This window comes from Rhinopithecus bieti, unplaced genomic scaffold (assembly GCF_001698545.2).
Source record: "Rhinopithecus bieti isolate Rb0 unplaced genomic scaffold, ASM169854v2 scaffold_17971, whole genome shotgun sequence".
NCBI lineage: Eukaryota > Metazoa > Chordata > Mammalia > Primates > Cercopithecidae > Rhinopithecus > Rhinopithecus bieti.
The window spans coordinates 101,261-116,834 of NW_016809834.1; the positions used below are offsets into that span (position 1 = coordinate 101,261).

A 15,574-nucleotide genomic window follows, 5' to 3' on the forward strand; every position below is an offset into this window, starting at 1 on the left:
CTCCCACCCAGCCCCCTCCCCCACCAAATTCAGGGGAACTCCCGTTACCGCAGTGCCACCAGCATTACTCATTCATCCCCATTCAGGCTTTCCCCAGCATTTATTAAGGGCTTTCTGCTCCAGCCTCTCACTCTCATTCTCCTCCGCTCAAACTCAGCTCACTTGAGAGTCTCCTCCCGCCAGCTGTGGAAAGAACTTTGCGTCTCTCCAGCAATGCATCTCCTTGCGATTCTGTTTTGTGCTCTCTGGTCTGCAGTGTTGGCCGAGAACTCGGATGATTATGATCTCATGTATGTGAATTTGGACAACGAAATAGACAATGGACTCCATCCCACTGAGGACCGTAAGTCCACTTTAACTGTTTCTCTGCTAGCCCTAACTACATATCCACCTCTTGGTCTAAATAACACACGTATACTTTGTAGCCAGTGAGACGAGCCAAAAATTTACAGTTTGTTTTGCAAAAGTGAGAAGCACTTGAAGAAAGATGGAGGTTTTAAAGTTATTTCTGGAACGTACATAATGGGTTGAATCATATAAAATCGCCGATATTTGACTGTTTTGAGCTACATAACCGGCGATTTCATAGAGTACAACTTAATCTATACCTGAATGAATGATTTCTGTCGTTTTTGAGACATTTACATGCTGTTTTTCGGAGGTGTCCTTAAAGGGAAGGGGGATGCCAGGGACGGGCTGCAACTTGGCACCACCGAGGGAGGTCAGCTTTTACAAAGCACATCCAAGGCAGGCCTGGGCAGGCTGGTAACGTGTGTGTATCCCGCGCTCTAGCCACGCCATGCGTCTGCCGTCAGGAACACTCCGAATGGGACAAGCTCTTCATCATGCTGGAGAACTCGCAGATGAGAGAGGGCATGCTGCTGCAAGCCATGGACGACGTCCTGCGGGGAGAGCTGCAGAGGCTGCGGGAGGAGCTGGGCCGGCTCGCGGAAAGCCTGGCGAGGCCATGCGAGCGGGGGGCTCTCGCGGAGGCCAAGCTGGCTAGTGCTCTGGACCAGCTGCTGCAGGCGAACCGCGACGCGGGCCGCAGGCTGGAGCGCCTGGAGGGCGCGGAGACGCAGCGCCCAGAGGAGGCGGGGCGCGCCCTGGCCGCGATGCTGAAGGAGCTGCGGCAGACGCGAGCCGACCTGCACGCGGTGCAGGGCTGGGCGGCCCGGACCTGGCTGCCGGCAGGTAAGGAGGCAAGCGGGGCCCGGGCCTCCCACTGCGGCTTTGTTCCGGGAGCGCGCTTAACGGCAAGCCAAGCCAGGCCAGGCCACCTTCTAGGGGAAGCTTTCATGGGAAGCACACACACACACACATACACACACACACATACACACACACACACACACACACACACACACCCCTCTATTTCTGCATGCGCGGTCACAGAGCTCAGGCACACCATACAAGGCGGGAAAATTGGCTTTAAAAAAGTATTTCTCAGTCCTAAGGAACCCTAAAGAGAGTTGTGGAGGTAACCATTACAGTCTTGAAATAGACGTCTAGGGCCCCTGACACCCAATCCGACTAGGCGCCCCAGGAGTCCACTGGCCCGTTATAACCGTGACCCCTCTTGCCGCCCAGCTTCCCTCCGTTAGGGATTTCCACGTCTTCTAATTTTATCCTGTCTCTGTCTTTAGAGGAGCTCCGGTTTCCCGCACTATTTCAGGGCCCAGGCTAACGTTTAGGGATGTTTTCCAGCCCCTCAGACGGCCCCTCCTCTCCGCCCATTCTCAGCAAGAAACTTGAGACTGAATCTCATCTCCTGAAGGGTCAGCGGAATTCTCCAGGGGTCCCCCAGTCCCCGGGGTTTGTGGAATTAGCGCGACAGGGGAGGTCGGAGGGTGTGCAGTTTGGGATTCAGGGTGGAACAGTCAGATGTAGGAGCCAATCCGTGTAGGCGATCCCAGCTCCAACACAGGGATTCAGAGAACTGGGACCAAAGAGGAGAGAGACTGTTCAAACCAGAGGCAACTTCTTAAAATCCCATGTGACACTCCATGAATGTCCAAACAGACATGGGTTCCCAAAATAATACATTCTAAAGATGGTTAAAAGAAAGAAACAGAAGATTCGGAGCCACGCAATACTCCTTTGTATGCCAAAACTTCTAAGAAATGATGGTGTGACAATCATTTTGGATTATATTAGAAAATCAGTGTCCTAGGTAAGAAAATACAACTTGCATTTCTCCTGAGAATCCTTCCTTATATTTCCAAGAAAACAACTCTTGCTGGATGGGGAGGGGGAAGAAGCATGTTTCATTTAAAATTACAGAAGTTTATGTAATGAGAGCATGTTTCATTTAAAGTTACAGAAACCACACCATATTTCCTAAATATTTGAGGGGTGCTTATCAGTAAATACCAAATAGGGCTTCAGAGGAGAAAAAAGCATAAATTCAAATGTACAGTAGATTCTCAATGTGACAGGAGAGAAATTAGAATTCTGCAGCCATTTTAATGGATGAAATGTCTTGTGTTTTGCAAACCACGTAAAGTCATTGTACATTTAATGCACCCGAAAAACTGAAGTATTACTCTATTTTTTATCTTCATCTTTGCATATTAGTTAGAGCAGAATAGGGATGTATTTCTGAATTCTAAAATGTTAATCCTTATTATATCCAATAATACTTTTACCCATATGCTTTGATTTATCTTCTCTTGGTCTCCAGTCAGCTTGGCTCCTAATCATTCTGTTGTTAGCCTCCTAAGAACCTGGTTTCAATTTTGTTTGGTCTTTGATAATCAGAAAACCTATTAGTTAAAAGCCATTTCATAAGAGAGTTTCTGACATTTTAAAGAGGTATTAAGAGCCTCGTTTTGGGGTATTGCTGGTCCCCAAAAGAAGATGACCAAAAATAACCAACATGCGGTTCCAGTCCATGAACTTATATGGCCAGTGTAGCCTAGAGGGAAGCTGAGTCTCTGAGATGCAATGCAGGACTGCTTTGGAATGCAATCCTGACTGCCTGGGCTTATTTAAAGAGGAAATCACTTAATTAGATTGCAGTAGGCACCCTCTTGAACACTACTTTACTGAAACTTTATAGAGACTATATCAAATGCCCATGGATATGGTGATTTTTTCAATGATTTTTATTTGATTTTAATTAACACATAAAAAAAGATGTACCTAGCAATTTCATTTAAATAAGAATCACTGCCTCATTAAAAATTAATTTTAAAAAATCTTCAGAAGTTCAAATTATTTAGTGAAAAAGAATCAAAGCATGACAGGGCCAGTTTTGTGTTTTAGTATTGTAGTTACTTTTATATGATTATCTGAATGTCAATATTTTATTTGACTATCCCTAATACTAAAGGATAACGTCCATATTTGTTTAATGTTTTCAGGATAGAGCCTAGCCCTGAGCCACTTGTAGGAACCTGACGTAGTTTACCACACTTTTACATGGATGTTTGGGTTCTGCAAGTTCTCTTCACCAGTTATTCTGGAACCGTTCTGGGAGTTTGCTTTTCAAAGCTATCTTATGGCAAATCTTCTTTAGGTTGTTATACCTGCCCTAATTTAGGTGTTTTTAAAAAAAATACCTACATACACACACACACACACATATATGTACACATATTTATATACCTATATGTATGTATATATACATTTATGTGTATATGTGTGTATATATACATATACATATATACGTGTGTACATACATATACGTATATGTATGTATGTATACATATGTATAGATGTATATATAAATGTATATATGTATACATATCTATATAAGTATATACACACATGTATATATACACACATATATACACACACACATATATGTATATAGATGCAGAGTTCACCTGTTCTTTCCCAGGGACACGTAAAATGTTTTCGTTTCAGCATCTCCAGCTTCCCAAATTGCTAAGTCGCCTTGAGATGGACAGTGATGGAAACTTACTGAGCTTTCCACTTCAGATTTGAAAGTCCCCCTCCCAAGTGCTCTTTAGCAGAAACATGTTCTCCAACCAGGCCCCTTGAAAGAATGTACTTCTCTTAAAGATTTTCAATTACTGCTTAAATAGTAATTATAAGCCTATGGACAAAGTAGAATTTTAAACATATTTTGGTCTATTCAGCTCTTGAGTGCTACATACTTGCTGCTTACAGACTTGCAGAATATTAGGAGCAGAATGGAAGGGCCTTTTTAAGATAACACTAAAGCCTAGAGAAATTATGGGGCTCATCCAAAGTTGCACAGCTCATTAGTAGTAACACCATCTGGATTCTAGCCCTCCTAGAGAAATCTAGGGGTTCTATTAATAAGAGGCAATGTAGTGTTCTATTAATAAGAGGCAATAAGTGGCCTCTGTGACCAGACTGCAAAAGTTCAAACTCTAGTTTTACTACTTATCAGCTATGTAAACATAGATAAGTTACTTTTACCTAAGTTTTCTCATCTGTAAAATAGGAATGTAAAAGACTATCTCTTAGGGTTGGCATGAGGATGAAAATGACATACAAAGTGATTAGAACAGTATCTGATACATAGTGAATGCCCAATAAGCTTAGTCATCATTATTATACATTGTTGCCTTTCAAAGGTAGTTTTCTAAAAACTCTGCAAAGTTTACAAATATCCGAGAACATTTGGTGTATTAAAATGTATTCTGCAGGCCGGGTGCGGTGGCTTATGCCTGTAATCCCAGCACTTTGGAAGGCTGAGGCAGGCGGATCACAAGGTCAGGAGTTCGAGACCAGCCTGGCCAATGTGATGAAACCCCATGTCTAAAAAAAAATACTAAAATTAGCTGGGCACAGTGGTGTGAACCTGTAGTCCCAGCTACTCGGGAGGCTGAGGCAGGAGAATCGCTGGAACCTGGGAAGCGAAGGTTGCAATGAGCCGAGATCGCACTACTGCAATCCAGCCTGGGTGACGGAGTGAGACTCTGTCTCAAAATAAATAAATGAATAAATAAAATAAAGTATTCTGCAATAACATCAGTATCCTAGAATTTTGCTGAAAAATGCATGTTGGTAAAGGCTAAATGAAGCGAACTAGGTCTACTGAATTTCATAGGTTTATTATTTTAGGAAGCTGGTGGTGGCAAAAAGAGAGAACCAGGTTGGGTTCTGAATTCCTGGAAATTATAGAATTATTGTCTGAAGTTAACTGATAGTGATTCAACTTTTTTTTTTAAAAAAAAAGCAGTAACAAAATATGCAAATTGGAAGGGGAGGTAGTTATGGCTTTTGTTATTTTGTGGGTTTGGACTAGTTGGCTCTTTCTTCTATTTGCATGCTTTCTCTTCATTTCGATGCTTCATTGGATAAGACAATTGGTTTCCCTTTTTCTCATTTTCTTTGCTCTGCAGAGATTACAGTTGAAGCTTCTTAAGTCATAATGTAGGGTTTCATATAGCTTTCAATTGTGGTCACCATGCTTATGTTGAAATAACTAATGCCAGAATAATTCTGAATAAATTTATATTTTCTTTAATATTCTTATTTTCTTGCTACTCTAGGTTGTGAAACAGCTATTTTATTCCCAATGCGTTCCAAGAAGATTTTTGGAAGTGTGCATCCAGTGAGACCAATGAGGCTTGAATCTTTCAGTGCCTGCATTTGGGTCAAAGCCACAGATGTATTAAACAAAACCATCCTGTTTTCCTATGGCACAAAGAGGAATCCATATGAAATCCAGCTGTATCTCAGCTACCAGTCCATAGTGTTTGTGGTGGGTGGAGAGGAGAACAAACTGGTTGCTGAAACCATGGTTTCCCTGGGAAGGTGGACCCACCTGTGCGGCACCTGGAATTCAGAGAAAGGGCTCACATCCTTGTGGGTAAATGGTGAACTGGTGGCTACCACTGTTGAGATGGCCACAGGTCACATTGTTCCTGAGGGAGGAATCCTGCAGATTGGCCAAGAAAAGAATGGCTGCTGTGTGGGTGGTGGCTTTGATGAAACATTAGCCTTCTCTGGGAGACTCACAGGCTTCAACATCTGGGATAGTGTTCTTAGCAATGAAAAGATAAGAGAGACTGGAGGAGCAGAGTCTTGTCACATCCGGGGGAATATTGTTGGATGGGGAGTCACAGAGATCCAGCCACATGGAGGAGCTCAGTATGTCTCATAAGTGTTGTGAAACTCCACGTGAAGCCAAAGAAAGAAACTCACACTTAAAATACATGCCAGTTGGGAAGGTCTGAAAACTCAATGCATAATAGGAACACTTGAGACTAATGAAGGAGAGAGTTGAGATCAATCTTTATTTGTACTGGCAAAATAGTGAATAAACAGTTGAAGGAAAGACATTGGAAAAAGCTTTTGAGGATAATGTTACTAGACTTTATGCCATGGTGCTTTCAGTTTAATGCTGTGTCTCTGTCAGATAAACTCTCAAATAATTAAAAAGGACTGTATTGTTGAACAGAAGGACAATTGTTTCACTTTTCTTTGTTTAATTTTGTTTTGGCCAGAGATGAATTTTACATTGGAAGAATAACAAAATAAGATTTGTTGTCCACTGTTCATTGTTATTGGTGTGTACCTGATTACAAAAAAAGATGATTAAAACATATTTATACTACAAGGTGGCTTAACAACTATAAATGTAGTTTATGTGTTATAATCGAATGTCACTTTTTTGAGAAGATAGTCATAAGTTATATTGTAAAAGGGATTTGTATTAATTTTATTAAGACTATTTTTGTAAAGCTCTACTGTAAATAAAATATTTTATAAAACTAGCTCATGTCATTTAATTATAAATTTAAGAGACGTTTTGGAGCAAACTCGTACTTTTCTCTTTTCATTTAAAGTAGGCAATTAGTTTTCAGATACTATTATGTAAACAGCATGGTTAATATTGTTACGAATTAACAACTACAGACTTAAGTTTGGCTTCCTATAAATCATAAGCAAGAAATATTATCTCTACCAAGTCAATTCATCTCTGTGGGTTTTAGTTTTCTCAGCTGAGAAATCAAGGGATTGATGAAATAAGAATCTCTAGGACTCTTCCCATTTGACAATTCTAGGGGCTTATACAACAACTTTCTGTACTGTGTAACATAAAAACAAACACCAAACATGAATCATCACAGTTCCCCAGATACACATGATGCTTGCAAGACATGGCTTAGGAATGTTATTTGGGAGACCTAAGAATCTTGAAAAGAACTCCTACCCTGAAAGCACACCCCATTCTCTTACTTACTCAGGAGGGAAAGGTCAAGCCCTTTCACACTGTGGACTGGGAGGTAACTTCCCCACCATGCCAGTATTCTCCTGTAGAGTCTATGTGAGGGCTGATAGAAGGGCCTCACAAAGCTGCTTCTGAAGTGTGGTGGACCCACAGTGATGATAAGTCCTCCTAAAGATAGGGCATGGACAGTCACAGGACATTTCCTCTTCATGAGGTTTGGAGATAGGACCAGGAGTAATTTTGTAACTAACTAGCTAGGTGTCAGACAAGTTACATAACTCCTCTGGATCTTCTCAGTAAAATGAGATGATTGGACTAGTGCCTTTCAGCAATAAAATTCCATGAATCTAATAAGTTTTGAGTATGTTCATCATATAAGTATAGCTTCATCCCATTTGTGAAACCCACAAAAGAGGCTAAGTTTCTAAGAAAATCACTTGTAGTTAGGGGCTGATAGGCCAGTCTCAGACTCTTGGAGATCACATAAGTCAAGGCTCTAGGCACACTGGGCACATGCAAAGTCCCTATCTAGCCATTGTCTATATGACTTGAACTCCCATCTGGAAGAAGAAAAACTAGACTCAAAACTTACGCAGAAAATTAGGCATGATTTAAATTCCTTTACACGCTGCAACACGAATTATATATGTTTAAGTCATGCCAGATGTTGCAGGCCAAGATAAACACAAACTCATATGCTGACAGAATGTAATGTAAGAAAACTTTTAGTTTTTTAAAGTAATTACATGTTTATGGCAAAGAACAAACAAATAGAAGAAAATAAAATAATTCTTGGATTAAAAAAATAGAAATTTCATCTGCTAGAGCAGTAAGTCTAGCTAGGAGTTCTAGGGACTTCTAATTGTTCCCAAATATTCATTTTCTCTCTTTCTGTAAATGACAGAATCCTAGCTTTAGTGGCACACGTGACCACTCAGAGTAAATTCTATATTTTTCAACGTTGCCTGCAGCTTGATGCAGCCATATAACTATGTTCTGACCAATGCTGAAACATTACATGTGATTCTTTTCCTCCTTCTGTCTGATTGGAATATGGTAATGGGCTGAATTTCAGCAATCATCTTAGACCATGAGACTCCATGCAACAATATAGAAGAAGCATGGGTTTCTGATCATTGTGAAGCCATCTAGCCAGCCCTGGGCTGCCTGGGCTCACTGCAACCCCCACCTTCCAGGTTGAAGGTGAAATCTGGTGAATTTCATTCACCAAATACTGAGGCATCACCGTATTACAGCATAGTAAAATAATTGTGCAAGATGACTCAAACTATTAGGAGGAAAGATTTCTTTTATGTGAGAGAAAAATATACTTTTGTCGTGTTTAATCTTTTAGTTGGTTGATCATTCAATCTAATTTTGATCCAGTCATTTTTATTTTAATTTAAAAAACTACAGCCAGGCAGGTGGCTCACACCTGTAATACCAGCACTTTGGGAGGCTGAGCCAGGCGGATCACGAGGTCAGGAGACCGAGACCATCCTGGCCCACATGGTGAACCTCCGTCTCTACTAAAAATACAAAAAATTAGCCGGGTATGGTGCCACGCACCTGTAGTCCCAGCTACTCGGGAGGCCAAGGCAGGAGAATCACTTGAACCTGGAAGGTGGAGGTTGTGGTGAGCCCGATTGCGCCACTGCACTCCAGCCTGGCAACAGAGTGAGACTCTGTCTCAAAATAAATAAATAAATAAATTAGCTTGGTGTGGTGGCGCATGCCTGTAATCCCAGCTACTCTTGAACCCGGGAGGTGGAGACTGCAGTGAGCCGAGATCACACCACTGCACTCCAGCCTGGTAACAGAGCGAGACTCCATCTCAAAAAATAAAATAAAAATAAAATAAATTAAAATAAAATAAAAAACAACTACACGCTTTATTCTCTCTAAAACACCCATAACCTAAACTTGGAAAATACATTTTACAAATTCTCGGGAAGTTGGATATCTGACTTAAAAAACAACAACAACAACTAAGCAATAACATTTAATGAGTTTGAGAATATATAGGTGTTAGCAAAAGGAGGAAATAAGAAACGTATAAAACTGAGATAAAATATCTAAAGAGAAGTATCAGCATGCTGGCTTATGTTAGCACATTGTCACACATTTTCATTCACCAAATACTGAGGCATCACCACATTACAGCATAGTAAAATAATTGTGCAAGATGATCAGACTATTAGGAGGAAAGATGTGTGTGTAATAAATATATATTATATATATATACACACACACACATATATATATATATATATAAAATAACATTATTTGTGTGTGTAGAGTGAGCAACTGTCCTGTTTTCCCTAAGACAGTCCCACCTTTAGCACTGAAAGTTCCATGTCCTGGGAAGCCCTCAGTCCCAGGCAAACTGGAACAGTTTTTCACTCGAGTATGTATGTAAGTATGTCCGGTAGAGCTAATTTTTTGGCAGAGATAATATATGAACTAAACACAGTTGATATATTTTCCTTGTCTATTACAATATAAATTGGCTTATAAGTATTAACACCTTTAAAATATATTCAGAACATTCTACTACCAAGTATATATTGTAGAATTGTAGAGCTTTCTATTTACAATTACTTGATTGACTTCCCTTTAACGAAGAATTAGATTTGCAAACAAATGAGAAATTATAATTGATTCTTATTTCATTTCTTATCAAATCTTAGATTAGAAATCTCTTCCCTGTATTTTACTAAGGCCAAATGTTTCCAGAATTGTCTTTCAGCCACTTAAGAAATGTACTCCTAAGGTTAAAGTCTTGGTTAAAGTAATTGTATATGTTCATTGATGTATTCTTGGATTCAGTGAACATGAACACTTGTATCGTTGATCCTTGCATCAAGTTTTATAAATCTGGAGTGTAGAAGACAAGTTTGCTGGGCTTGGGGTCAGAAATCCAGTATTCAAATCCTGGCACTATGACCTACTAACTTAATAACTATAAGAAATCAGGCCTGTCAAGTAATCTCAATGGGTCTCAAATTAGTCAGGAAATTAGGGATAACAAGACTTGCCTACCTTGTTGAAAGGTTAGTAGCAGATTAATTTCAAAAAAGTGCTTTCTAAACCATAAAGTTATATTGAAAATAAGATAATTATCTTAAAAAATGTTTTTCCAAGTTGTTTTCAGTGGATTGAAACATAAATAAGCAAGCAAACAAAAATACAAACAAATAAATGAATGTAAGGATTACTTTCCATTGTGGGTAAGTCATTTTCAGAGTTCAGCACACAAATGTCCAAATCTATGCAGGCCTTGTTCTACTTCACAGCAGCATCTACTGGCGAAGTCAAGAAGGTGCAAACTCTGACTTAGATCAGATCCAAGATTTGGTTAACAATTTAGAAGTCTTTTTCTGTTTTAAGACATCTCTGTTCCTTGATCCATATGTGCATTGTCTTTTTATATTTCTACATTTAATAGTTTTCTATGGGTATAAATATTCAGGTTGAATATTCTTAATAAGATTGCTTGGTAGCTTGTTTCCTAGAATATTTGATTAATAAATTCTTTCTCAACAACTTGTTTTATGGTGAACTTAAAAACCACTTCCTTTAAGAATAATTGTATCATGAATTTTTAATGGTTAAACATCTCCCTAGAGATTACAAAACTCCATGAGGGGATACGGTTCTGCTTCCAGTCTTTTTTTTTTTTTTTGAAACGGAGTCTCGCTCTGTCTCCCAGGCTGGAGTGGAGTGGCATGATCTTGGCTCACTGCAACCTCTGTCTCCCAGGTTCAAGTGATTCTTCTGCCTCAGCCTCCCGAGTAGCTGGGACTACAGGCATGTGCCACCCCGCCTGTATAATTTCTGCATTTTTAGTAGAGATGGTGTTTCACCATGTTGGCCAGGCTGGGCTCAAACTCCTGACAAAAAGTGATCTGCCCACCTCAGCCTCCCAAAGTGCTGGGATTACAGGCATGAGCCACAGTGCCCAGCCTGCCTCCAGTCTTTTAATGTGGACCTGGTATATAGCAAATACTCAATTGGTGATGACAAAAACAACCAGAATGATGATGATAATGATGATGATGATGATGATGACGATGATAATGATGATGATAGAAATCAAGGTAACCATTGATGAACGATGGGCCCAGAATTGCACAAAGCATAGATATTTTATCTATTTAAGTCTCATACATCCTATGTCATATATATTATAACTGTCATATTAGATGGGGGGACAATTTTCTATCTCCATTTTTCTGAGACTGCTCACCAAGCAGTGGTTTGAAATTTGTCTCACACGGAGAAAAAATGAGCTGAATTTATCATAATTAACTAGACAGTATTTTCCAGGTTATTGCCAGCAAGTAAAAAAGGAATTTGGACTCTTGATGAGATAATGTTACATTTTCTTTCCAAAGACTTTCTACTTAAGTTTCCAATCATTTGAAGTCATTTTGTGACTTGTGCCAGAGGACCACGTAAAAGACATATTGATGGTGAGGCATATTTCTTTATTATGATCACTGATTCAGAAATGCGGAAAAAGTGACATTACTACTTTTAGATTAAATAGCAATGGTGTTCATTGCATCATGGAGTTTCAAATCAAAATTTTAAAAGGGCTTCCCTATAAACTCTCAGATAATCCACTGCAGTTATAGGGTCTTCAATAATATTTTCAGCTTTTTGAGTGAAAGATACGCTAACTTGCGCTGCACTAAGCATTGGTTGTGCTTTTATTTATCAGTACTGAAAAGACATTACAGACCATTTTCATATGGCAAATAACAAGTTTGGAGACTTATTCGGGAGCACTGGAAAACAACTTTCTTTTTTAAAAAGGTTCTGATGTTACAAAACATCACATTTTACCCCTGGAACGATTTAAGCAGAAAACAAATTCATTGCCCAGGTGATATGGTTTGGCTGTGTCCCCACCCAAATCTCATCTTGAATTGTTCCCACATGTTGTGGGAGGGACCCAGTGGGAGACACTTGACTCATGGGGGTGGTTCCCCCCATACTATTCTCATGGTAGTAAATAAGTCTCATGAGATTTGATGGTTTTATAAGGGGTTTCAGCTTTTACTACCTCCTCATACTATCTTGCTGCCACCATGTAAGAAGTGCCTTTCACCTTCTGCCATGATTGTGAGGCCTCCCTAGCCACATGGAACTGTGAGTCCAACAAATGTCTTTCTTTTGGAAATTGCCCAGTCTCAGGTACATCTTTATCAGCAGCATGAAAATGGACTAATACACCAAGTGACATCCTTATCTTATTTTTTAATTCAAGGGGAAACATTAACATTTCCCTAATAAGTGTAATTTTAGTTAGTTGTTTAGTGTTAATAGATACCTTTTATCAGAATAAGGATGCTCCCTTTTATTTCTTGTTTGCTGAGAGATTTTTAAATTTTTACTAAAGAAGAGACTTAGATTTGTTTTACGTATTTAGGTCTTTATTCCATCTGCTATTAATTTATGCATGTTGTGATGTGGACAATTTTCTCAAAACCGTTTATTGAATAGTCTGTCCTTCTCTACTGTCAATATTCCCCTAGCACATATACAGTTTCCATATATGCATGGATTTGTTTCTTGCCTCTCTGTTCTATTCCATGGGTTATTTACCTATCTTACACTAGTGCTACACTGTCTTGATTATTATGATTTTATAATATATTGATATCTGGTAGGGAAATTACTGCCTCTTCCTCTCCCCCAACAATTCTCATCTTCTTCTCCTTCTATGAAACTGTCTTGGCTATCTGTTCCACTTAATCTTGTAAATTTAAAAATCTGCTTGCCATCTTTCATGGAAACCTCTGTTGGTATTTTATCAAAATTTCACTAAATTTATTGAAAATTTACATCTTTGCCACATCAAACTCTCTCATCTGTGAACATGGTATATTTCTCCATTTTCTTATTTAATTGCTTTCAATACACTTTTATAATTTTATTCTCAAAAGCTACTTTTTCCTGTAAGTATTGTATATTTTCTACTTTAATATTTTAATATTATATTTTCAATTTATTATGACTAGTATGTAAGAAAACAACTAATTTCTCTAAATTGATCTCACTTCCAGCACTTTACTGAAACTTGTCTTATTTTGTCTTAAAACTGATTGGAGAATACTTACTTTTTTTTTTTTATTGAGACAGGGGCTTGTTCTGTCACCCAGGCTGGGGCACAGTGGCACAATTACACCTCACTGTAGCCTCAACCTCCTGGGCTCAAGCTATTTTCCCACTCCAGCCTCCAGAGTAGTTGAGACTACAGGTGCACACCACTAAGCCCAGATAAATTCTTTGATTTTTAGTAGGAACGAGGTCTTTCTATGTTCCCCAGGCTGGTCTTGAACTCCTGAACTCAAGCGATCCTCTCACCTTGGCCTCCTAAAGTTCTGGAATTGCAGGTGTAAGCCACCACACCCAGCCATAATATTTAAATGTTCTATTATAGACAATTATCAAATTTTTCTAGAGATAATTATTGTTTTGACCCTTCCTTTCTGATTGTTATAACTTTCATTTATTTTTCTTGTCTAGGCTAGGGCTTCTAGTGCCACAGTAAATAGAAGTAGATAGATTAGTATCCTCATCTCATTCCTGACTTTAAATGAATGCTTCTACTGTTTCACTATATACATAGTGAAACATATATATATATTTATATATAGTGCTCTATCATTATCTATCTATATATTTCCTCATAATCATGTTAAGAAATTTCTCCAAAATTACTATTTTTGAATTTTGTTTTCATGAACAAACAAGTACTGAATTTTATGAGTTACTTTTTACTAATCACATGATGTTTTTCCTCTTTAGTCTTTTGTAATGTGTAATTATATGGAATATTAAGCCATCCTGCATTCGTGGGAGAAACTCAACTAGGTCATTATGCATTGGTATTGATATCGTGGCTATACTAGCCTTGTAGAATAAGGTGGAGAATGTTTTTCTGTTTCGGTTATCTGGGAAAGTTTAAACGAGATTGTAATGATCTGCTCTTTGTATATTTGTTATAATTTTCCTGTAAAACTAAATTGGTATGTTTTTTATTTTTAATCCTTTGCATGTGAGTCGATTTTAAAATACTGACACAATTGTCTTATTTGGTATAGAGATATTCAAGTTTTCTATGCCCTTAACTTTTAAGTATGAATCAAGATAACATTCCAATTATACCTTTAATCCTTCCTCCAAGAAGTAAGACCTTTTACAATTACCACTTACTGGGAGAATTCAGAGAATACAAAACAGACAAAATAACTCTGAACAATTTGAATAAAATAAATGTGTACTTAAATTTAATGTAAAAGTAAACACTACTTACATACAACCATTAATAATAAGAGGTAGCAACAATTGACTTAGAACTATTGAAATATTTGCCTTCAGGGATAAACACATAGCCCATTGGACAAAGTCTCTCATGATTCACTCATAAGCATAAAAGAGCATTTGGTTTGAAATCAGGCACAGGACGCAAATGGACGCATATAACACAATTGTTAAAAATATGATCAAGGAAATAATAGCAAACAAGTCTAACAGGCAAACACCCTGCCACAGCACAAGAGTCTCCTGGCCCCATCTGGTCAACTTATTAATCAGTGTTTTAAAATGAAGACCAGAGCGGCTCTGCTCATAAAATTTACGAGATTTCAAATGTAAGTCAAGAGAAGTAAAAGATGTGATTGTGTGATTGACAAAGAAGTGAATTTGATTTTAGGTCACCTTAAGGAAAATATAGTATCAATAGGGAGGATAAATCCATTTTAGTCCTCATAGGCAAGCAAACCAGAGCACATGCTGAGGAGGGCAGCCAAGCAGAGCAGGGGTCTGGGTACACCTTGCAAATGGATGCAGAAACAAATCATCATTTGCTGAGTGAGCAAACTGAGAGGGAAACTGTGAATGTTATGCCTGAGGAGGAAAAGAGGGAAGTGCAAAGGGAAGGAGTGGTGAGATATGAAAGTTGGAGCTAGTTTTTGAAAGTTTGTCATGTGAAAGAGGAACGAGGCTTTATTAGGCCCAAGAAAAGGGCCTTAGTCAAAAGTGGAAGGCCACAAGGGGAGAACTTCTAATTCAACAAAAGGAAGAAATATCTAGTACTCAGTTTTGTCCAGAGATAAAGTGGATTGTCACAGGAAACAGTGAGTGAGTTCCCTGGCAATAAAGGGATTCAAATATAGGAAGGCAAGTATGATTATCATCATCAGAACCTTAGCTGATATTTATTGAAAGCTGACTATGTTTTGACATTATCTCATGTCATTGTCTCAACATCTATATGTACATACAAGGAAACAGAGGGTAAGAAAATAAAAATACAACCCAGTATTTGGTGGTGCTAAGATTACATCGTGAAAGTAGCCTTTACAGTGAAATGGTCAGGGTTTG

The 15,574-nt window shown here is 38.6% G+C and overlaps 2 protein-coding genes across 4 annotated transcripts in view; one reads left to right on the forward strand and one right to left on the reverse strand.

The window, feature by feature from the left end:
• The window catches only part of VEPH1 (ventricular zone expressed PH domain containing 1), a 154,805-nt gene that overhangs the window by 86,921 nt on the left and 52,310 nt on the right, over window positions 1-15,574 (reverse strand). The gene's annotated exons all lie outside the window — the stretch shown is intronic.
• On the forward strand, window positions 75-6,719 carry PTX3 (pentraxin 3). The gene is made up of 3 exons (XM_017890554.1): window positions 75-343; window positions 793-1,194; window positions 5,493-6,719. The coding sequence occupies exons 1-3, from the start codon at window positions 214-216 to the stop codon at window positions 6,104-6,106; spliced, it is 1,146 nt and encodes a 381-aa protein (XP_017746043.1). The 5' UTR covers window positions 75-213; the 3' UTR covers window positions 6,107-6,719.